The 23598-nt window shown below is 58.6% G+C and overlaps 1 protein-coding gene across 3 annotated transcripts; it reads left to right on the forward strand.

Moving 5' to 3' along the window:
- Nucleotides 1-1718: 1718 nt before the first annotated feature.
- On the forward strand, nt 1719-23497 carry SH2D3C (SH2 domain containing 3C). Of its 3 annotated transcripts, none has more exons than XM_057374591.1 (11): nt 1719-2260; nt 6601-6640; nt 16908-17036; nt 17305-17753; nt 19388-19512; nt 19771-20348; nt 20591-20706; nt 20868-21039; nt 21734-21845; nt 22472-22675; nt 22793-23497. In XM_057374591.1, the coding sequence occupies exons 1-11, from the start codon at nt 1779-1781 to the stop codon at nt 22966-22968; spliced, it is 2583 nt and encodes an 860-aa protein (XP_057230574.1). In that variant the 5' UTR covers nt 1719-1778; the 3' UTR covers nt 22969-23497. The 3 variants fall into 3 exon arrangements, with proteins under 3 accessions (XP_057230574.1, XP_057230575.1, XP_057230576.1); XM_057374592.1 differs by lacking the exon at nt 1719-2260 and adding an exon at nt 3255-3391 and having other exon boundaries at nt 22469-22675; XM_057374593.1 differs by lacking the exons at nt 1719-2260; nt 6601-6640 and adding an exon at nt 10793-10950 and having other exon boundaries at nt 22469-22675.
- The last annotated feature ends 101 nt before the right edge of the window (nt 23498-23598 follow it).

A 23598-nucleotide genomic window follows, 5' to 3' on the forward strand; every position in this document is an offset into this window, starting at 1 on the left:
TGGGATGTGCCCACAAGAATGCACGGCAGGGTTTGGGGGTCTTCACCCCTCAAATCACAGCGTTCAGGGTGCAGGGCTGGAGTACCAGCTGGCGCTGGGGGCTGGGGATGGYCAGGACCCTCACCCCAGGGTGCTCCTGCAGCAGAGGAGCCGGGGTGGGAGCCTGGGAATGGATTCCCACTGGCTCTGCTGGAGGAAGTGCTCGGTACCCACCGGGAGCGAGCTCTGCACTTTCTCACAGCCCTCAGCTTTCCCCCAGAGCCCCGGGGGCAGGCTGCAGTGGCCTTCACCCCATTCCCAGCGCTGGGCTGTGCTCTCTGCATTCCTTTCGCGGGGCCGGCGCCAGAGGGGGGCCAGTCCCTCYGCTCCCCCGGGACCCCTCCACTTGCCAAAGCCAGCCCCATCCCAGCTGGGATTTTCCTTCGTAGTGGAGTGCTGGGGAGATGGGGAGAGTCCCCAGTGTTAGCTTTTCCACCTTGCAGCAGCCCCAGGAGGAGCAGGTAGCAGAGGATGCTTGGACTTCAAGGGGATGTTTAGTGCAAAGCAGTTTTGCTGCTAACTGCACTCAGGCCATGAGATTTCTGCTTTGCAGAGGGGCTTTTGAGCTGCTGCAGCCCCTGCACCCTGTCCAGCTGCAGGGATGCCCTGCAGACCCCACGGACAGTGACTGGAGGTGGCAATGCGAGGGCCGAGCAGCCCCAAACTCTCGCTCCTTGCTCAGCACCTCTGCAACGTGTCGCTTCCTGCCCCGGGGCGGCATCAGCATTGCAAAACCCCCGGAGGCACCCACAACACCCACAGCACCCGGGCTGGCAGGGGAACGCTGCTCAACAGCCACGGGCTGGCTCCTGCTGGGACCCGGCACCGGCACCGGCAGCATCCGAGGCTGCGCTGCAGCGGCGCGCAGAGCTGAGCTGGGGCTGAGGTGTGAAATGCAAAGCCGCCCGCCAGAGTTATAAATATTTCTCCGGCGAACATGTTCGTGCTCAGCCCTTGCAGGTGACGAGGGGCCGGCGAGGAAGTGGGAAGGTTGTCTCCCGCCCGCAGCAGCGGCCGTGGCTGGTTCCTGCTCCAGCGTGCTGGCGAGACATGCACATGTGGGCAGGACCCCCATCTCCYGGGGAAATGCCGTGTGTCCCTTTCTTGCATCCTGCAGGGCTGCCCTGAGGCTGTGGGGATGGGCACAGCCCTGCCCAGAGTCCCCCGGGGGAAGCAGGGAGGGGGAGGGCGGGAGGAAGAGATTTGAAATAATTTCTAGTTTCCTGCTCGCCRGGGCCGGGTGTTTTCTCCGCCTCTCAGCTGCGGTGGGGAGATGCAGCCGCTAGATTTGCTATGGCACCGAAGGCTTTTGCTCCCCAGGGGACCAGGGCAGAGCTCCCGGGTTCCCAAAGCAAAGATGCCCCAAGCAGCATCACAGACACCCCAGACCACGGGAAGGTCATGCCAAGCTGGGACTGCAGTGTGGGTGTGACAGAGTGACACCAGGCTGCACGGTGTTCAATGCCCACCCCAACCCAGGCCCAGGGGCTCTGGGACCCCCCATCATCACCCCATCATCACACCATCCCAGCAGTAACCCCACACTCATCACTCCTTTCTCCTTGCCAGAGTTTTTCAAGTTCAAAGGCTTCGGCAGCCTGAGCAGCATCCCCCGCTCCTTCACCTTGCGGCGYGTGTCTGTGGTCCCCAGCACCTCCAAGAGTCTGGGGCCACATCTCCCTCATCCCCACGGCTTCCTGGAGGAGCCCTTCGACAGCACCCAGGATGATCTCAACACCATGCCCAAGAGCCCTGGCCCCTACGCCCGCTCATCGGACATGTACAGCCAYATGGGCACCATGCCCAGGCTGAACCTGGGCAAGGCAGGCAAGAGCCTGGGCAAAGACAAGAGTAGCAAGAACTGCCCTGAGAAAGGGATTCCCAGCAGCAAAACCCCGCCGACAGCCCCAGTCCCCAGCTTTAAGTGCCCTGAGATGTCCGGCACCCCTGGCCCAAGCACAGACTCACCCTCGGCTGCTGGACAAGCAGAGCAGGAGGAGGACGAGGCTGAGCCCAGGGACACCCCGGAGGCAGCGGTGGCCAGGACAGACCAGGAGCCTGCGGGGAATGTCTCCTGCCCTGGGACAGAAGAACCAACCCCCAGCCTGGCTCCAAACCCCAGCCAAACCACAAGCCCTGATGCAGCAGAGGCAACAAAAACCACTGATGGGGATCGGCTGGAAAAGGGACAAGAGCATCCTGACGAGATCTCCCCAGACAGGTACAGTCCCACTGCGTTTGCTCTTTCTTCTGCTAAGACCGCCTTTTGCCGCCTCAGGGCAAGAGGAGGGGACTGGGACACAACAGGGTCACTGCAATGTCATCGTGTCGTCCCCCACCCCCCGCGYCTCCCCCCGGTGCCCACAATGCCAGCGGGATGCACCTGGCCGGTGGGACATCACAGCTGGAGCATGGTCAGGTCAGCAGCTCCATGGGAACGAAGTTTCCTGTGGGATTTCTGCTCCCTCCTGTTTCCGGACGGGGTGGAAACATCTCGCAACCCCGCTCGGCCCCGGCATCTCTTTGTCCTGCGGCGGCTGCGTTCCAGCACCAGGATGTGCTGCAGAGAGCTCAGACCAGCACTGTTACAGCCTCCTCTGCCTCTCACTCTCCTYTTTTCCACCCCCTCTATCCTTTCCCCCTCTCCCGAGCAGCACTGCCTTTCCCAGGGCACAGGGGCAAATCCTGAAATCAGACACTGTCCCCGTTTCATCACCCGCCAGTAAACCCCTACTGTGGGCACAAACCYCCACTCYAAGCACAATCTCACCCCCGGGGGARTTTGGAGGCTTAGCYCTCTGACATGAGGGATGGATTTTTKGAAGGRTTTTGATCTCAGAATCAACCAGAGGGATTTTTATCCCCCTGGGCACAAGGGGCCKAATGCAATCCCAGCCCAGCAGGGTGTATGGGACTGGGAGTACAGGCTAAGGCGACTCCAAATTTCTCTCGAAAACATTTCTCCCTCTTTGGCTGGCCTGACTTTCCGCACATTCAAGTGGCCCCTGATGCCCCTGTTTCCTCTGCACCGCCCCGGGGCCGGGGGCTTCTTTTCTTGGAGCGTTCGGGAGGTCCGGGTGGCCCGGTGAAAAGGAGAAATTCGTGCCGGCGGCAGGAGCCGGGCTGTGCCGGCCGCACATTCCTGCCGGCCGCGAAGGGAGGGCCGGAGGAGGGCTGGGACGGGAAGGAGGAGGGTCCGCCACCGCCTTGCGCGCCCCGAAGTCCCGACGCTCAGTGCAGGGCGGCAGAGCGCGGGAGAGCCTCTCCCCATCCCGGAGCACAGGCGCTCGCTGCATCCCGCAGGGCCGATGACAGCCGTGGGCAGGAGGTTTCCCACCCTGGGACAGGGCAGGTAAGGGCTCTCGGCCCCCCGGCCATCCCTTCGCAGCCCGGCACAGCGGAGGGGATGGGAGGGAGAGGCTGGGAAGGGGCTTTGCTCGGGGCGGGCACAGAACTTGGACGCAGATGTTGGAGCCGCTGCTCGGCTGCCGAGGCCCCCGGCCCRTGGGGGTGTTTGCTCAAGGAAAGAGCTCCTGAAACCGCAGCAGAGCMGGCGCCAGAGGGGCTGGAAGTTCGGAGGGTTGGGGGGCTGGTGGCACTGCCACATCCTTCAGTGAGCGCAGAACCCCAGCAATGGCAGAGAGTCCCCGAGGAGAGTGCAGAGAACTCACCCAGACCCTCTGTCTCACAGAAATTGCTGAGATCCMAAGCCAGCATGGCTGGGAGCCAAGCAGCAGGGGGATGTGGGTGGGTTACCTGGGTGTCTTGAATCCGGGGAATGCAAAATTGGATTCCCAAAAATTTGGGGCCAAATGCTTTTTTGCATYCTGTGGGGCTTCCCTGATGATAGCCTTGCTGCTTGCCAGGGAAACTGAGGCACGAGAGTGACTGGACTAAGTTTTGGCATCAGGGTTATTTGTGCCCCTCCACACTCTAACTCAGAGCCCCTTTTTTCAGGGAGCAGCCATCTGCCAGAGCCATCCCAAGGCCAGGCCCTGCTGTAGGGCGGGTGGGCGGAAGTGGGACCGGGATAATGCTGCGCCCCAGCCCTTCCTCCTGCGCAGGAACATCCCTGGGGATGGGGACAGTCTGTTCCTGYCAGGCCATGGCAGCAGCATGTTCCCTAGTGAGGAATAAACATGGCCCTGGGGCACATTTTCACCTGCCCTCTCTCCAGAGTRTCCCTGGTAAGGACAGTCCCCAGGACAGGATGGGCTGAGGATGCTCACGCTCAGAAGGGCTTTCCCACTAAAAGGTCTGTGAGGGGGAAAATTGTGCTGCTGTGGGRCAGGGAGTGGCACCCAGCCTGCGGAGCTGCTCAGAGCAAGGCGGTGGCCGTGACTCCGGCAGAGACACGCTGACTAACGGGAGATGACCGCTGGCAGGTCGCAGGGCGGACATGACTTGGTTTCCCTGTGCACACAGCCATGCGTGAGGCACGGGAAACGCTGCTTCCTGCAGGGCACTGCCTGACACTCCCTGCAGACCACTCTGGCAACGCTGCCAGCCAAACKTCCCAGGAGGCAACTCTACAGAGGGGAAACTGAGGCAYGAGGTGCCTAAATTTGGTTCCCCTGGGGTACGGCCTGCACCAGAGTCCCAAGACAAGCACAGCGTGGGCTTCAAACCAGGGCTGGACCCACAGGATCCTCCTGGACTGTTGCCAGCAGCCATCCTGGAGCTTGGCACCTTTGCWAGTCACGGTGATGCCTTCCCGAGCCCAAAGGGAGCAGCCACCCCACCAAACCCCCACTCCCCAACACCACTGCTGCAGCTCCGGGTCCCAGCAGCTCAGCCACGGCCGCACTCCAAAGGCAGCCCTGGAATTTCTCCCAGGCGCTCGTCTGCCCCCAAAAATGCCGTTTCCTCCAGGAATGCGCAGAACCAGGGGGGCTGCGGCCCCAGCTGCTGCCCTTCCCCGGCACGGGGGCCTCTCCTGCCCGGGCCCTCGCAGCGTCTCCCAGCTGCTCCCATGCTCCCRACTTCCTGCCCAGAGGCCCCCCGTCCTCCTGCCGGTTTTTCTCACGGCTCTCGCAGCACCAGGCGGCTCTGCGGCGTGTGAAAGGCAAACAGGCTGGAGAGGCAGCGCCGGGGCGGGCAGGCAGCCACAGCTGCCCAGGGGAGTCTGCATCCAGCCCCGCTCCAAAATGCTCCGCTGTTTTCTTTACCCCCAAAAAGTATGGGCTTGATTTCCAGCCCCTTTTCCCCCTCCCGAGCTGGACAGCAGGRGATGCGGTTTCTGCAGTGTGGGCTTGGAGAATTATAGAATCGTTAAGGTTGGAAAATACCTCTGAGAYTGARTCCAAACGTCAACCCGGCCCTGCTATGTTCACCGCTAAACCGTGTCCTTAAATGCCACATCCTCATGTTTTTTAAAGACTTCCAAGAGTTCCAGAAGTGAGAATTATCTTCTGGAGGGCTGGACACTATGAGGGGCTCATGCAGACCCTGTCACAATGCACTGTAATGCCATGGGAGATGTCCAGTGGAAAAATATCTGGCAGTGGTTGCCTCTGCTATCTCTGCTTCCTTTTGCGGGGGCAATCAGGCACCAACCTCAACCTGGAGGGAACACACAGAGGAGGAATTTGGCTCCCCAGGGATTCTACCAGTGCAGATCTCAGGGGAAGGTTGTGTGCAGGACCCTCAGCAGTTCCTAGGATGTGTCTGGCACGGACCTCTGGCAGGAAAGGGACATCCCAAGTCTATGACACCCTCAGATTTGGTTATTCYTTAGTTGCAGCTGCCTGTCCTGGTGTGGCAGCCTGCCATCCCCAGGCCCCTGCTGCTGCCTCGTGCTCAGGCAAGCAAGCTTGGCAAGCAGCAGGATGTCCATACTGAAGCTTGGCACTGTGCAGGCAACGACTTCTGGATTCTGGTTAAAGACATCTGGGTTTTTGTATTTTATTCTGAAAGGTGAGACCTCAAGGCAGCACATCTCAGCTCAGGCTGTTACAGCCTCTCTCCTTGTGAACTCTCTGCTGTTCCACTTGGTCTTCTCCATACAGAAACATACCTGGACCTAMAAGATATGAAAAGCAGTCCCAGTCAGGATGTCACAGTTTAGCCCTGGCTTCAGCAGGAGTCTGATCTCTGTAGGGTCACACAAGGCCATAGATAAAGTCAGAAATGCTTGTCTGGGTGGCATGTCCTAACAGCTGCCTACTGGGAATGCAGTTCTGCCAGGGAACAGGGCACAGGGCCCCCACCTTGGCATGTATCCCCCAGCACTGTGACCTGCGGGGACCCCAGCCTGGCCGCTGGGTCTCCCTGGTTCAACTCACACGGTCCCAAGCCGATTTGGGGAGAGATCCTCTAAAAAGGCCTCATTCTCCCCTGATCGCATTAGGGAGGATAAGCCCTGTGCTGAGACTGGGCACAGAGCAGGCAGGAGCAGTGCTGGGGCCCTGGGAACCACTCCCAAAATCATGACCATGCTTTCAGCGCTATGGCAAGACAAGGGGCACAGACCCCTGCTCCCCCAGCAGTGCCACCACTGCCTTTGACTTGGCTGYCATGACTTACTGCCCTTTGCTTATGTGTTTTTATTGTTCCTTTTAGCCACCACGATGGCCTGGAGTCCAGCAGTGAATACGTGAAGGTAAGACACCGARCATGATCACAGCCTGTCCCAGCTGGGTGCCAGGGGTGGAGAGGGGATGGTGGCCTGGGGACTCTCCTTCTGCACCCCTCATCCCCTCTGGGGTCTCCCTTTGGTCCTGGAAAGTATTTCTGGCAAGGCCAGGAAAGGCAGAGGTGACACAGACCCTACACGGTCCCCCCAATGCTGTTCCCACAGGAGCTGCCTGCATTTCATATTCCCAGTTTCYTGCAAACGCCCACAGACGCAGCCTCCTCCCTCCGCCCCCACGTAAAGAAACGGAAAGGTTTGAGCCACTTTCGTGGCTGTCACATGAAAGTTGGTGTAAATCTCTCCAAATCTCTTGCTTATCCTCCAGCAAACTATTAACATTCCTGAGGACTCTTCATGTCTGGCCAGAAATTCATTAGTGAGGCGCCTGGCTCTGGAGGAGTGCGGCCCTTTTGCAGGAGGCTGCTGGCACGATGGGCAGGCACAGAGGAGCAGGGGCAGGGATGCTGTGAGGATTGGGCACTGAAACCCACTGAAGTGACAGGGTGGTCACTGCCATGCCATGKCCTTTGGGGTGTTTGTTTAAGGAGGGTTGGAGCTTCCCCAGTCCAGYTGCCCAGTTGTGGATCTAACCTAGTCTGCCACTGGGCAGATGTGGTTGGTGAGAAGTGACTTGAAGTGCCCAGTTTGGGTGGTCTGATCAGCACAGAGCCCTGCACCTTCATCTTTTGGACTTGGGGCTCCTGGGCCTGGCTGTAGCCAGACATGGAAATGTGGGAACCTTCTGTGGCAGCACCAACTGGCAAGCTTGGGGCAGAGCTGGCTGCACCCTGAGCTCATCTGYGGCTCCTAACGGGGGTCACCTTCCTGCGGGTCCATCCTTGGGGCTAATGAAGGCCCCACATGCTGAGTCTGGCCACTGGRGTCAGATGAGGTTTTTGATGTGTAGCAGAGCGTTCCCCTGGGTGGGATGTTCTCCTCTCCGTACCCTTAAGCCATGTGGGACTGGTAGAATGGGAGCTCACAGGGCTGGAAATGGAACATGTGCCAGGACAACAAAGCTCTGACTGAGTGTATTGGGTCTGGCTGTGATGGAGCTCATTTTCCCCTACAAAGACAATACACTGGGCTTTGCAGGGAAAGATCCTGGTATGGGGACCTTACGATGTGCAGRAAAACTCCTGCTCACACAGGCAAGTCCTGTGAGGGCAAGGAGGGGTGAGAAGAGGAATAGAATGGTTTTGGGTGTTCTCCCTGGCACTGTGGCTGTATGCACCCAGATTTTACAGCTCATAATTTAATAGACTGAAACAATACAGGTGGGGAGCAATGGGTATGGCCCTGCCTTTGGGATCAAGTCCTTTTTGGTAAGCCAGGAGAATTCCCTGTCATCCAGTCAGATCGTGGACCTGAGTATCCGGCCCTTATTTCTCATCCATCCCCATGGTATCCAGAAACTGCCTGCGGGCTGTGATTTATACGCCACTTCCCTTTGGTCAGAGAAGCAACTGATGGCTGCAGTGACAGCAGCTATTTTAGTCAAATAAGTAATTATRTGGAGTGTGAGTGACCGGGATGACAGGGACACTCCAACTGATTGCAGGCGCTGTGCCTGGCTGGCAGCCCGTGCAGCTGCAGGGTGCTCAGCACCCAGCAGTGTTCATTCAGCCCCAGGTCCTGCGGGGTTCAGGGTGGGAAAGTGGCTGCTGTGCCTGCCTTTGGAGCAAGAGAGGATGGGGCTGGGATATGCCACTGCTCTGTGTAGCTGGGAGGGAAACGAGCAGAGGGTGAACATTGCTGAGGGGTGAGCAAAGGAAAGAGAGGCAGRAAAGAACCAGTGAAGGAGAGTCTGGAAGAGGGAGATGTGTTGCAAAGCCCTCATGAGCAAAGGCTGACAGGCAGGTCTGTGTCCAGGTGTGCACCAARGATCTGCCAAACATGAGCCCTTGAGCTTCAGCTGCAAAGTGGCCAGGGCTGGTGCTCCTATCACCAAGCCTGGCCTGATTAGAGGTGCAACCGAGAGCTAGAGAGGGTTGGAAAGCCAGGATCAATAAGCACTTGGTAATTAATGTGCTTTAATAATAGCCTGAGGGTTGGTGTTTCCAAGCTGCCTGGGGATCTGCACACCCAGCTCTGTATTTCAACATCCCGGCCAGCCCAGCTTTGGCCTTTGTGCAGGTGARGGAGCTGCAGAAAGACATCACCCTTTGGGAGAGCAGCAACCAGTAAAGCTGTCACACGTCCTCAKGAGAGCTCAGTCAGGGGTTTTCAGCTTCCCTGTGGGGAGGGGAAGCACAGGCACAGCTGCAGGACTTCACCCTGCAGCACCCCAYGAGGCTCTCGTTCACTCGTCGGTGAAAGCCTCAGTAGGAAACCATGGAGCCCGTCACGGGGGAGAAGCCTTGGCAGGAGGATGATTCACCATCGCATCTTTTTGGAGCAGCATGTCCCTGCACAGTGCCATCTGCTGTGTCCCCCAGCCCCAGGCAGGAGGCGAGGAGGAGAGTCCATGCTCCCTGCCCAAGCTGCTGGGGCTGCAGGCACCCATGGGACCCGTGAGCACCTGCTGCCCCGCGTTCCCTGGCCGCATGCTGCCACCAGTTCCCCCACGCTTCAGCCCTGTCCTGCTGCTCAGCCACACTGCTCTCCCATTTCCTCTCTCCCATGCAAARCCAGGGGCAGAGCGAGAGCCCGGCCAGCGCCTCCAAGCTCTTTGTTCTGTGCCGAAGAGCCGCTTGCTCAAGCAGGGACCTGTATCTCATCAGCCCCGGCTGCTGTCTCCTTGCCTGGGGATGCGAGGGACTCGTTTGAATTAATTAGCAGGAAGGCTGCAGGGTTCTGCGGTCCGTGGCAGCAGGAATACCTCTCCGAGGTCACAGCATCGCCCGGGAGGCATGGGGGTCCTTGGGCCAGGACACGCTTTGTAGATGGGAGGGTGAAGCCCCCAGTTACTGAAGCTCAGCCAAATCCAGGTTGTGCAGTGCAGGGCAGATGTGGAGAGAGAACAGCAAAGTGTGGGTCCTTGTCACTGCCAGGGCTGGGGGAGCCCCTGCATGTCCCCGTCACAGAGCAGCCGCTGGCAGTGGGTTCAGGCAGGAGTTTGGGGGCATTTATTTAAGAGTCAAGGCTGGAGCGATGCTTTGAATTATCAGTGCTGCCTTGCACATCCCATAYGTGATACTGTGGCCTTAATTAAACCGAAGCAGAGCCTTAATTAAACACAAGTCAGAGACAGCMTACCCTGGAAACAGGCAGCCAGCTTCCCACTGTGTGAGGTGGGCACTGGTGTCCCCCCCAGAAAGGTACCACCTTGTGAGGGTGAAGCAAGACAGATGGGCAAGAGGGGACAAGGCTGCCCTTTGGGCATCACTGGGGAGAGCRGGCAGATTTGGGATGGGGAGAAGAGGGGTGCTGGGTCCCCTCAGGGGTGTTTGATTCCCTCAGAGGAGCCAGTTTGTCTCAGAGCACCGGCAGCCAGGGTTGCTGGYTCCCCTCAGGGGTGCCTGTTCCCCTCTGAGGAGCTGAGTCACCTCAGAGGAGCCAGTCCCACTCGGGCACGGGCAGCCGCGGTGCCGGTTCCCTTCAGGGATGCCCGGTGCCCTCAGAGCTGCCGGYTCTCTTCAAGGCACAGGCAGCCGGGGTGCCTGATGCCCTCAGGGATGCTGCTTCCCTTTGCCACATAGGATTGCCGGTTCTCCTCAGGGCACGGGCAGCCGGTTCCTTTCGGCGGTGCCTGATCCCCTCAGGGATGCTSCTTCCCTTTGCCACATAGGATTGCCGGTTCTCCTCAGGGCACGGGCAGCCGGTTCCTTTCGGCGGTGCCYGATCCCCTCAGGGRTGCCGGTTCCCTTTGCGGCATGGGAGTGCCGGTTCCTCTCGGCGGAGCTGGTTCCCAGTTCCCCTCAGAGCACAGGTACCCGCAGTGCCCGTTCCCCTCAGGGATGCTGGTTCCCTTTGTGGCATGGCAGTGCCGGTTCCCCCCGGAGGAGCTGGTTCCCATTTCCCCCAGGGTGCAGAGAGTCGGGGTGCCCCTTCCCCTCGAGGTTCCCGGAGCCGGGGCGGACCCTCGGGGCGGGCTGGGGCGGGTCGGGGAGGAGCTGCCGCACCGTGCCCGCCCCTCGCCGCCGACAAGGGATGAGGTAATCGGGGAAGCGGCTGAAATTGAAGCCCGGCGGCGGCGGCGGAGGCAGCGGCGGTGCAGCCCGGGCCGGGGCAGCCCCCGCCGGGCGCGCCGCGCCATGACGGAGCGGTGCAGCCTGTGGAGCGCCCTGTCCGCGGCCGCCTGCTGCTTCTACCGCGGCTCCTTCATGCAGGTGCAGGTGAGAGGGGGCGGCGGCGGCGGGACCGGAGCCCCAGCGCTGCCGCCGGGCAGCCGCACGCGTGGGGAAGGCGGCGGGAACAGTGGGAGGAGAAGCGCACCGGGGACTCCCGGGCACACACCCGCCGGGGGCTGCTCCGACCCCCGGGTGCAGCGCTGGAGAGCGGGGGAGCCTCCCCGGGGAGCCCCGCCGTGCCCCCGCTCGCACGGAGCCGGTGCGGGCAGCGCTCGGCAAGGTGGCAGCGAGCGCGGGGTGAGCCGAGCACCAGCTTGGGGGGCAGAGCTCGGTCCCTGTCTGCCAGGGTCATACAACCTGGCACATCCCTCCGGACCAGTGCTTTGACAGCAGAAAAGTCTCTGAACGGAGCCCTGACCTGCAGCAGACCTCATGATGGGGAGCATTTAGCATCCCCAAAAGGTGGCATGTGCCCGGAGCATCACTGAGCACAGGAGGGAGATCGAGYCCAGATGAACACGCAGCTTCTTGGCCCGGGTCTCCATCTATGTGCTGCACTGCACAGGTCTGACTGGTGGGAGAAAGCTGGGCTCCATCTGTCACCTGTCCTGTGGTGCTTCCGGCACTGCCACTGTCTGGGCGTGAGTCTAGGTGTCCTATTTTTGGACTCTGGCAYTGGCACAAGGGAGGCATGGTGCTGGAAATTGGTTCTCTCATTTACTGAGCTCCAGAGCAAAGGTGTTTAGGACTGTAGGAGTCAAGCAGGCTCTGGTCTGAAGCATGAGCTGTAGCATACTGCAAGTTAGAAGGGAGCCAGCAGCCAAGAGAGCTGGCAGTCTTACTCAGTACTCCTGCTGAGCGAGGTAGGTGCCGAGCTTTAGAGATTATTCTGGGTAAGACGGAGCCCAGAAGCAGCATTTCAAGTCTTGTCATGATTGCGGCTGATCTCAGCGCAAAGCCAGGGATTTTGATTGCCAGTGGGGGTGAAGAGGGAAAAGCAGCAGAGCTTTTCCCAGTTGTCCAAAGGCCACTGAGCAACACAGGGACGTGCCCTTGGGCTGCACACTGCGGGGAGTGAGCGATGCTTTCAGCCAGCTGCTGCCAGAACAAGGGAGAGACAGGTGAGCGTCTGGCTCTCGTGCAGGGATGTGAGAGGGGATGAAGGGGACTTCATCCCAACACCAGAAAGAGTTAAAAGTGGAGCTTTAAGTGCTCACCTGGCTCTGCCAGATCTTTCACCATCTATTTGTGTCCAAGCGTGCCCAGCAAACACACACTGAAGTCCCCATGAATGACTGGAGCGCTTCCAGCTGACAGCCGCATCCCTGCTCACCGCCAATGGCGGTGCACCCAGCCTGGGAAGCACTGACATCATTTCTGGCCAATAGCAGCTCCGAAAAGGGATGCAGCAGCAGCCGCTGCCGCCGTCTTGGAGTGAGATAAGTAATATATAGATGGATGGAAATGTGTGTATACACACACGGCATCACTGCATTGGAGACCTGCTCCCCCGGGCAGCAGTAGCAGCACACTCTGCCACGCCAACACACAACCTGGGGTGCTTGTCCCACCTTAGAGCATCCAGATGTTTCTGGCCATCAACCCCAGCTGTACCCCACCCCTGCCAGTGAGATAGAATTGCTCCAGAGCTGCCACAAAGGAGCACAGGCAAGGGCAGAGGAGACCCTGAAGGTAGCCAGGACTAGCCCTAAGAAGGGCTTTGAACTCCAGAACAAAGATTGTGAGCCAAGATCTGCCTTGAGTGGGGACTAATGAAGATATGACATACCTGAGAGATGCCTTCAGTCAACTATGGGGTGGGCAGATAGGCTGATGCCTTCTCAGAGGCTATTCAGGTTCCTAGAGTCATTGCAAGARAGGACAGGGAAACAAGTGATTTCTTTCCCATATGGATATCAAGATCAGCAGGACAGACTGGCTCACAGTAGGACATGCAGACTGAGAGCAAGCCCATTACAACCTGGGGGTTATTTGCGGTTGGATTTTCTTGTGGTCACGCAGGGTGGAGTAACCATTTTTGGGTGGTACTTGAACAGTCCTGCATCAGGCAGGCAGAACCATTCTTGGATTTGCTGAGATGCTCAGCAAGGATATTTGCTCCAAAATWCATCACTGAAGTAGCCCATTGCCAGGTATGGAGGAAGCAGAGAAGACCCCTCATGCAGGTCTGTGGCTTTCCCCAGACACCTGTTCCCAATGGCTTGTTACTCCATTTCCTCACAGTTCTGCTTCCCAAGCCCCAGAGCTGCTCCAGCAGCCAGAGCAAGGGTGAAGAACTCCAGAAGGGGCTGGGATTTCCCTAGCGAGGGTCGAAGCATAGGGCAGGCAACATGAGCAGGAGGGAGAACAGATGTGCTTGGTGCCTTGGGGTTAGTCAGATGTTATCAGCAGGGTGGGGTGTGAGTACACCTTGCTCTCCAGGCTGACTTCATCCTAATCTGCAACTCCTCCAGATCTGGGAGGGGAGAGCAGGAAAGCAGAATGGAAATCACTCCAGTTTCGTAAGATCACCTCTGCAAGGAGAGAAAGCAAAATGCCAGCCTTTGAAGCTCTCCTTAGAGCAGACAGAGCGACAGACGCTGTTTTACACATAGCACAGCCATCAGCGCCCTCCATCTCCACAGCTCTTGCCCTTCCACTACCAGTTCCAGTCCTTGCCACTCGGCTGGCACTGGAAGTGCTTCCTCCATCAAGAAAGCAGCAGAGAGTGAGGGAAGCAGGCAGGGAGGGAGAGCCTCAGGAATTGCCCTCTCATGGCAGCTGCCCCATTGCATGGCTGCTCCAGAGGATTCCCCAGCCCCGGGACTGTGAAACAGCCCGTCGGGGCACTCTCCTTCCTCCAGCCAASCCAGCTTGGCTGCTGGTTGGGATTCCTCAAGCAGAGCTTGGCATCRTCTCTGGCAGCTTCTGAGCTGGTTTGTCTGGTGTGGCTGGTTTGGAGAACCGCTCTAATCCCCATTTCTTCCTGCTCAGCTGGAAGATGCCTTGGGGTTCTTCACGCAGGAGCCCAGCACCACACGCTCCAGCCAGATGCTGACGGCAGTCAAGGCTCTTCCCCACACCCAGCCCACTAGTATGCAAGACCTCACATGGGGCCGTGCATCTTTAGACGTTCCCTTGGCRCGGCCGAGAGCGCCAAGCGGTGCCTTTTGAGCGCGGCGCTCAGACATCCGCTCACACACTCCTGACAGCGCCCGGCTGGCCCGCGCCGCCTCGCCATGCCGTGCCATGCCGGACCGTGCCAGCGCCTCGGCGCCTGGCCAGCTGGCAGCCTGCGAGCCGGGCTCCTCCGAGACACGCGGAGAAAACTCGGGCGCTGCCAAAGGGCTCAGGGGGAAACACGTCCCTGCACAACACAGGGGTCTTTTGCACCAAGGGCTTGTGGGGGGCCCAGGTCCCACACAGAAGGGGCAGCATAAGGTGATTCTGCCATGTTGGAATAGAACGAGAGACTCGCAGCAAGCATCAGTCCCAGGGTCACAGCACAGCAAGGAAAAGGGCTCCCCATAATCAGTCACATGCTGCCTCCCCAGCCATTATAGCCTCACGATCACTCCAAGCAGTGGCTTCTTAGTGACCATGCAAATCAAGAGCTGAAGGGATAGTGCCCTCCACATGGCTGGAGAAGGTGGTTCCTGGTACYCTTTGCTCACAACTGGGCTCCCTCCCCATCTGCAAGATGCAAAACATTGCTTGCCTCTCCCAAACCTCTTGTTCTCCCGCTAGCTTAGCTCATGGCTCCTGGCATGGATGCCAGCCGGCTGCTGCCCAAATCTGGGCTTGGAGACACGGGGCACTGCTCAGCTGGGCTTGTGTTTTTGTTATCCTGCACATTTGCATGGAGAGGATTTGGGGGAAAACCCAGATGTACAATGCTGAGCAGAACAGGCACTAATCCCCGCTCCAGGGGTGGTGGGGGGAGAGCTGTCTCCAAACCGCTCCCGGATGAGCTYTGATGGCTGTCACCTGCATAGACAGGAGAAGTTCCAGGGGGGAGTCCCTTGATGCCCCAGGATCTGGGGGAAACAGTGTCACAGGGAGGGTCCTGTGGCAAAGGGTCCCCCACCACCCCTCGGCCAAGCCAGGTCTGCTCCGTGGCAATGGATTTGTCACCATGGAAACGGCATCTGCTCGGCCTGGGCCCCCCAGGAGGCAGCTGGACCCCTGCAGCATCGGCTGGCTACCATTTATTTTTAATAGGGYTCAGCAACACCGGGTGGCTTTGTCTCTGGGAGGGCCCAGAGCAGCCCCAAGTGCTCAGCTCCCTGCAGCCCTTGGTCAGGGGGGGACAATCCCCACATYCCTGCAGCTCCAGTCAACGGGACCCTCTCACAGGGAGAATAAACATGGTTGGATGAGCAAGTCAGAGTTCAATCCACGCTCTTTTCATATGCTCTGATTCCACTCTCGCAGCGCCTTTGGCTTGACAGGAGTTGGGAGGGGAGGAATAAGGGCAGGTCCAGGCTGGTGAGGGCAGGCCCTGGGGCACAGTCCAGTGCACAGGCCCTTTGCCACTGCCTCCTTCCATCTCCCCAGGCTTGAGCAGGGTCCCCGGGAGACAATCTCTGCCTCGTTTGGCTAATGGATGCAGCTCCTAGGAGGGATGGAACATCTTCTCCAGGGAAGGAGAGGTCTGGGGTCAGGGTCCTGCTCAGGGACTCTGTGAGGTCCCAGGAACATCACAAGAGCAGTGGGTACAAGGAGAGCAGCACAGTGCTCTGYGCTTTCCCTTGCTCACAGCCAGTAGAGGAGCAGAGGGAGTCAATATGGGGCACGGAGGATGAGGCACCGGGCAAAGGGGTGAGCTCTGAGGCAGGTSCCTGGTGTGTTGGCATGGGGCTGCACCCCCCTGTGCTCTGGGGAACCGGCTGCCACACCAGGCCAGCCATGAGTGCCAGCCTGCTCCCCTGGCAGTGCCAGGGCAGTGTCAGCAGYGCTTCAAGCCCATGCCTGTCCTCYGAGACACCTCCAGCATCCTGCYCCAACAGGCACCAAGGAGCTGGGCCAGSCCTCGGTGCCTCCTCACGCTGGCACTGCCACCAGGAGCGAGCCAGGCCACCCTCACTCATGGGAGCAGAGGAACAGGGCACCCCAGCAGCCTCATCCAAGCGTCTTAGTCCATGGCAATGGCACCCATATCCCCCTCTCAGGACAGCACACATCTGGGATATGGAGGGAACCCAGTTTTGGCTCCCAGCCCCTGCTCCWCCACGCAGCTGTGTTGGTACCACAGCAGGACCATCTCAAAGTTGCTGTGTCAAGAGAACCGGCCTCATGTGAAGCACACAGGAACCCCAAACCTGTGCTCAGCTCCCCAAACATCCCCTGGCTCCACCATGGCAGCTGCCCTGTGGGAATGCTGGCCAAGCAGCAGGCAGGGAGGGRRGCAGGCAGGCTCCAGCTATGGAGACATGATGCCATCATCCCTTATCTCTCCAGGGGAAGGGAGGGGGCAAATTGCATCCTCCAGGCTCAGGTGCACCAGTGCCAGTAAAAGCTAATTTCCAAAAGCTAATTTCGATGCAGAAGGTTCCCTTTACATTTGTCATTACTATTCATGCTGCCATCAGGCTAAACACAGTGAGTTAACCCTTTGGAAGGAGAACCATGTTTAAAGGAGGAGGAATAATGCAGGTTTCTTCCTGAAAGAGTCCTTCCCATGGCAGTTCAGCCCCTGAGATGTTTAAGGGGGAGCTGRGGCAGATTTTCTCCTGCCCAGCCACACTCAGCTCTGAGCTGGGGTGCAGGGGCAGCACACCAGGCACATTAGGGACCCTCCAAGTGCTCCTGGTGACGGGATCTGGCTGTCAACACTCGTATTACCCACATCCTTTGCCACAAGCAGTAATCCTCACACACAGCTGAGTTACCTGGCCTTTGGGGACAGTTCTGCTCCTGGCATCCCCACGTGGGGATCCTTCCCTCCCCAGTCCCTGCGCTGCTGCACTGCCTAACTCTGCACTGCGCTCTCTTCTCTACAGTTCTCCAAGGAGAAATACATCCTTGATTCATCACCAGAGAAGCTTCACAAGGAGCTGGAAGAGGAGCTGAAGCTGAGCAGCACCGACCTGCGCAGCCACGCTTGGTACCATGGCCGCATCCCCCGGGAGGTGAGGAGGGGAAGGCGGGTGGCTCTGGGCACCCTTTAYTTGGAATGTTGTGGGAGAGCACTCTAAGGCCACACAGAACCACCAGCCTGTTCTCCTGGGAAACCTCTGCTCAAGGGCTTCATGTGCTCTGAGCTGCCTGATTTTGCCACAGCAAAAGGGGCAAGGGGAGCAGCCAGTGCCCCAAATAATGCCCCAGCAGAGCGTCCACCCATGCCCCATGGTCCATGCAGTGTGGCTGTAGCTGAGGTATGCCCTGTCCCCCTTCCAGGTGTCCGAGAGCCTGGTGCAGAGGAATGGCGACTTCCTCATCCGCGACTCGCTGACCAGCCTGGGAGACTAYGTGCTGACGTGCCGCTGGCGCAACGAGCCACTCCACTTCAAGATCAACAAGGTGACAGTCAAGTCCAGCGATGGCCATACCCGTGTCCAGTATCTCTTCGAGCAGGAGAGCTTTGACAACGTGCCTGCCCTCGTCCGCTTCTACGTGGGCAACCGCAAGGCCATCTCTGAGCAGAGCGGGGCCATCGTCTACTGCCCCATCAACCGCACCTTCCCCCTGCGCTACCTGGAAGCCAGCTACGGGCTGGCCAACGGGAAGCAYGGGGGACCCCACAGCCCTTCCAGCCAGAAAGGCGGGCACATCAAGAGGAGGAGCATCACCATGACGGATGGTCTGACTGCAGACAAGATCACCAGGGCTGAGGGGTGCCCGACCAGGTGAGCACGCAGTCTCAGCTCAGCTCAGCTGAGCAGAGGATCACCCTCAGGAGTGAGGCAGGGCCATGCTCAGTTGCTGCTCTCTGGGTGCAGAGCAGAGGTTTGGGATCGGGGATGGAGGATAGAGAGCAGCAGAGGCATGGGGGGAAGAACCAGTACTCAGCTGGAACTGGGGTTTTCTCCCAGGCTGGCTGCCAACCATGCTGAGCGACCGCAGCAGACACCCAGTGAGCAGACATGACTTTAGCATCGCAGGCCAGAAGCCAGAGAGTGTTTTACAATCACCCAGTCCAGGATTACCAGCATGTCAGGGCTTGTTAGAGCCATGGAGCTGAGCTTTCCCAGACAAACATGAGAGGAGAGTCAGCCCCAGACACCAAGACAGCATTTGTTGTTTGGTTTTGAATGGCCCTTTTAGTTTCAGGGCCCTTTCCATTCAGCATTTGCAAGGAGTTACCAAGCAGAGCTGAAAGCCTGATGGGCAGGGGGAGACTGATGGGGCTGTGCTGATGGAGTCTGGATCACAGCCTCACAAAGCTGAGCTGCTCACATTAACCTTGGCCAGCTGGGCTTCTCCAGAGGTGGAGGAGGAGATTTCCTTTGTATGGCTCACTTTTGGCAATCCCAGGCTGCCCAGAGCCCTGCAGGAAAGGCAGGGCCACACACATATCCTCATATGCAGCAGCCAAGGGCAGACCCATCTAGTCCTGCCTCCAGCAGGACACAGCCTGTTGTTAAGCCAAGCTGCTTTCTCACCACCCCGACCTTCTCAGCCCAAGGGCAGGGTGAGAACGYGCCAGCAGAGAACAGGCAACCAACTGTTATGGCTGGGAAAAGGAAAACACTCAGACTTCCAGAAGAGCATATGTTTCCAGAAGAAGAGCCCAGATCCATCAGTCTTTCCTCATCACTCACATTTTCCCCAAATCCCTTATCACCGCCACTGCTGTCCCATCCTCCTCCCACTGCTGAGGCACAGCGCTCAAGACCCAACACATCACAGCAGCCCAGCCCTCACCCACGGCAGCAAGGGCAGTGAATTACCTGCCATAACTCTTTGCAGCCCTCCCTGCACTCAGTATCTTCTGCAGCACTATTGACACACCATGTTTGCATCAGGCCACCTCTGCTGCCCCACCAGTCCAAGACCTTCTTGCTTGTTATGCAACTTCCCAAGTCCCATTTCCAGGAACTTTCCATCTCTCCTAAGCTTTGGGTCAGAACAACAGTTCACCTAACCAGCCCAACACAGCTCCCAGGTAGAAACAGAGTAACACACCCAGAGTTGGATAACACTTTGCAGCACAGTCCTAGAAAACTACCCTTGGCTAGATCCACTTACCCACAGCACCCTGGGGTGTATCAAACTCATCCCATCCCAAGTACCATGGCATGGCATGGCATACTGTTGCATTGCTCTGCTCTCCTCCATAGGACCAAGGTCCCTGCAGGCTCTCTCTGATTTATGGGGGTTCAGTGGGTAAGGACTTCCAGCTCTCATTAGGGATAGTTGTGGAAGGAGGTGATGATGATCCAAGGGAGGTGTTGGGGCAGCAAACCCTCATCCCAGCCCCTCTGTGCTTGCCTGGGCCCTGCTTTAAGGGACTAACCTGCCTTCTYTGACCTTTCCCCAGTGTGTCCCTGCCCCACCACAGAGACATCATTCGCAACTGTGCCGTCAGCGTGGACCAGATCCAAGACCTGCACTCCCCAATGTCCCCTATCTCTGAGAACCCAGCGTCACCTGCCTACAGCACAGGTAGGCATCACCCCTCCATCCCTCTGGAGACAGTGGGGCTGTGGATCAGCTTGGACTTGGCACTGTTGTGATGCAGGGACCTGAGGAGGGTGATCTAAGGGACAGGACCATCATTGTACAGCTGTCCTGGGACCAGGTTATTCTGTTTTGGCTGTGGGGTTTTCCTGAACCCCATGTCCCTGGGCTGCTGTGTGCACAGTTCCTACATGTGTGTGCACATCTCCAGGCTCTGATAAGTGTCTCCTCTGTTCCCTACAGTCACACGGCTAAAGCCACATGCCTGCCAAGCATCTGGAATCACCCCGGCCTCTCCGGTCATTAGAAGGTCCAGCGAACCCCAACTGTGCCATGGGAACAACAGCAAACCTCTGCCAGACTCTGCCCACAGCTCCCACTCCACTCCCTGCCACGGGTACGCCCGTGCCTCGCCCTCTCCCTCYGTGAACAGCTACAGCGACCCGGACACGGGGCACTACTGCCAGCTGCACCCCACCTCACCCATCAGCAGGGAGCGGCCAGCCCACGACACCAAGCAGCTGCCAACAAAGAGCTACGTGGAGAGGCTAAAGGTGGAGGAAGGACACAGAGGGACTGTGGAGAACAGCTCTGGGGAAGCTGAGGCAGGGCAAAGGCTGAAAGCAGAGCCGGACTTTATGGGTTTTGTGCCCCCCACCATGGAAACAACCTCGTCCTTCAACCCTGCTGCCTTCCAGTCCCTGCTCATCCCCCTGGAGAACAAACCACTGGAGATGACTGTGCTAAAGAAAGTCAAAGAGCTACTGGCAGAGGTGGACGTGAAGACGCTGGCCAAACACATCACCAAAGTGGACTGCCTGGTACGGCCAGGGCCAGGAGGGATGGGTGGGCACTGCTGCCCTCTGATCACTCTGGCTTGGCAGGGATCAGTGCATTCCTGAATGTCAGGGAACCCCTGAGCATGGGAGCATCCCTGCTGGGCTCTGCCATGCTGTATCAGCCAGGGCAGGCAGAGGCTGAGCTGAGGCAAGAGGCTGCCCAAAGACACTTCAGCCTCTCCTCAATTAACAAAGGTCTAATCAGCTCTCACYTTCATTGCCAGGTCGCCCGGATATTGGGTGTGACGGCGGAGATGCAGCGGCTCATGGGGGTGAGCTCTGGCATGGAGCTGCTCACCCTTCCCCACGGCCACCAGCTCCGCCTGGACCTGCTGGAACGGTACGGCACAGCACGGCCAAGATGAGCCCACTGAGCTGCCCTGCATGGCCTGGTCCAGTTCCCCTGGGTGTTCCCAGCCTGGCACAGGGGTGGGGAGTGGATTCTCCCTGTCTGAGCCCCCTCCCCGTGCTGACCCTGCTCTGTGTGTCGCCCTTTGRCAGGTTTCACACCATGTCCATCATGATCGCCGTGGACATCCTGGGCTGCACAGGCAGCACGGAGGAGCGGGCAGCCCTGCTCCACAAAACCATCCAGCTGGCTGCTGARCTGAAGAGCACCATGGGGAACATGTTCAGTTTTGCAGCTGTGATGAACGCCCTGGAAATGACACAGGTACAGAGATGCTCCTTGGCTCAAAATGCATCCCTCTCCCTGTGTCCCGCAGGCTCCAGCATTTGTTGGGATGGGTGAAAGGGGAAAATGCCCAGGGAAGGAGGCATGGGGCCACATCCGCTGGGATGCAAGCGGGGAAGGGGAAGAGCCATCCCCTCCGCGGAGCAGACAGACCAGTCCCGCCAGGATCCGATTGTTTTTCGGTGGTTGGGCTTTTTGTTTTGTGCTGGGCTGTGTTCCTGGGAGGAAATGAATCTGCCCTCTGGTACAATACAAATCAGTCTCAAGGCTGTGGCAGCAGCGTCTCCRGGCCACACTGCTCCCTTTGGAAGATGAAAGGAGATTAAAATTCAATTTTAAATCGAGCCCAGCTGGGAAGTCTTGCTTCCTGCCTKCACAAAGGAGGTGGAACGGCTGCCCCCTCCCTGCATCTCATCTTCAAGGCCGCTGCAACGCAGGGAAGCTACTGTCCTGGGGCACAGGCAGSGGGAGAAATCCTAAGCCCAGCCTCAGTGCCAGGGATGTGCCATCTCTGGCCACGAGCACTGGTGGAGGAGGCTCTTTTTGGGATCAGCAGGCACTGTTGTGTACRAGGCTGGGGACCGTGGCTCCAGAGCCAGGCTGTGAGCCCAGAGCTTGATGCCTGGAAGCTGTGCTGCCCCCAACACCTTCCACGTGCCCTGTCTCCTTTCAGATCGCCCGGCTGGAGCAGACCTGGATGGTGCTACGGCAGCGGCACACGGAGGGCGCAATCCTCTATGAGAAGAAGCTTAAGCCATTCCTGAAGAACCTGAATGAGGGCAGAGGTAACAGGAGCAACTTGCTTTCTCTTACTCACCTTCTCCTTCCCTTTTGTCTGGGCATGGCGTCTCTGGGAGCTCTGACTCTCTCCCAGTTGGTGCCAGACACTTCCCCTCTGGCTGCTGCACCGCCCCAGCACCCAGCAGGGCCTGTCTGGCCTCRTTTGCCCCTTCCTTCCCAAGGAAGCATTTCATAACTAAATAAAACAAACCGCGAGGTTTGGGCCAAACCCTYGCGCTCGCATGGCGGTGATGCCAAACCCAGGGACAGGGCGGCCAGTTGGAAAGATGAAAAGCCATGTCTCTCTAATGCCCAGTGCCCTGTGGTCTGCAAGCCTACTCCTCATTGCAGCCCTGGRAAATGCAGCCTGAGCAGGGACAGCAGCTTTCCCTTCCCAGCACAGCCAGAAAGCCTGGCTGGGAGGAGCTGGTGTTTGAAGAGGCGATGGCCCCAGGCACAGCGATCGAACAGACACAGCAGCTGCTGTGTCCAGCTGAGCCTTAAAGCCTCTCCTGGGAGCACAGTGGCTGCCTGGCTCTGCAGCACTGTGTGGCCACATGAGCGCTCTGCAGGGAGATGGGGAGGGGTTACAAGGTCACACRAGGTCTAAGAGTGCCTTTCTCCCCAGAAGGGCCGCCGCTGACCAACACCACCTTTCCCCACATCATACCTCTKGTGACTCTGCTGGAGCGGGATGAGGCTCTCACGGAAAACCCCGAGCCCTGGGAGGCCACTGACAACGGCGTGGAGGTGGTCATGGCCCACCTGGAGGCAGCACGGATGGTGGCCCACCATGGTGGGCTTTACCACACCAATGCTGAGATGAAACTGCAGGGTAAGCAGAGGGGACAGCAGAGCCCCTTTCCCTCTGCCCCATTCCCAATGGAGCACCCCCCAGGCACAGGGTCCCCATCCCATCCCACAGATCTGACTCTCCCTTTCTGCTCCGCAGGTTTCCAGGGCAGAGCAGAGCTGCTGGAAGTGTTCAGCACCGAGTTCCAGCTGCGGCTGCTCTGGGGCAGCCGTGGGGCTGAGAGCAGCCAGGCTGAGCGCTAYGAGAAGTTTGACAAGGTCCTCACTGCCCTGTCCCACAAGCTGGAGCCGGCGGTGCGCTTCAGCGAGCTGTAACCCCTCGGAGACCCCCAGCTCCCAGCCTGTGCCCTGCCAGTGGCTGTGGGGCGAGGGAAGGCACCAGGCACCCGGCACCTGGAGGAGAGATGGCCCCAAAGGCACCTGGCTGAGGCACAGGTCGGCAGGTTTGAGACAAAGAGGAAGAAAAGMAGCCCCCTCAAATCTACCACCCACCTCCTCAGGACACAACAGGCCAGAGGTCCACACTTCTACCCTGAAGGATTGGGACAGTGTCTGGGCAGGCCAGCCCTGGCTTCCACTACCCAGTCCTGCCAAGGTCCATGGCTACACAGTCCCTCTCACGTCACCCTTCAGTTGTGTTTTTTTCCATCTCTGTCTTGCCCACAGCTGCTGGATCCCATGTGTAAATATGTTTTGACAATTACTTCTCGATGTACAGACTTGTGAAGGACAGTCCTTGTTGTAAATAATTAGGCTTATTCATTTTGTCATGTAAATACATGTACATATCTCATGGATTTGGTTCTTACATACAATAAACTTTTATCCCGTTCCTCAAGGGGACCCCCTGTCCTGTGGGTGTCCTTTAAATGAGCCCTCCAGGAGAGCAGAGCATGGGAAGGGCTGGTGGGGGGAACCACTGTGCTGAACTGAGCCCCACCTGGC

The sequence above is a fragment of the Malurus melanocephalus genome, unplaced genomic scaffold (genome assembly GCF_030028575.1).
Source record: "Malurus melanocephalus ecotype Western Australia unplaced genomic scaffold, MMel_1.1 scaffold_230, whole genome shotgun sequence".
NCBI classification, from domain to species: domain Eukaryota; kingdom Metazoa; phylum Chordata; class Aves; order Passeriformes; family Maluridae; genus Malurus; species Malurus melanocephalus.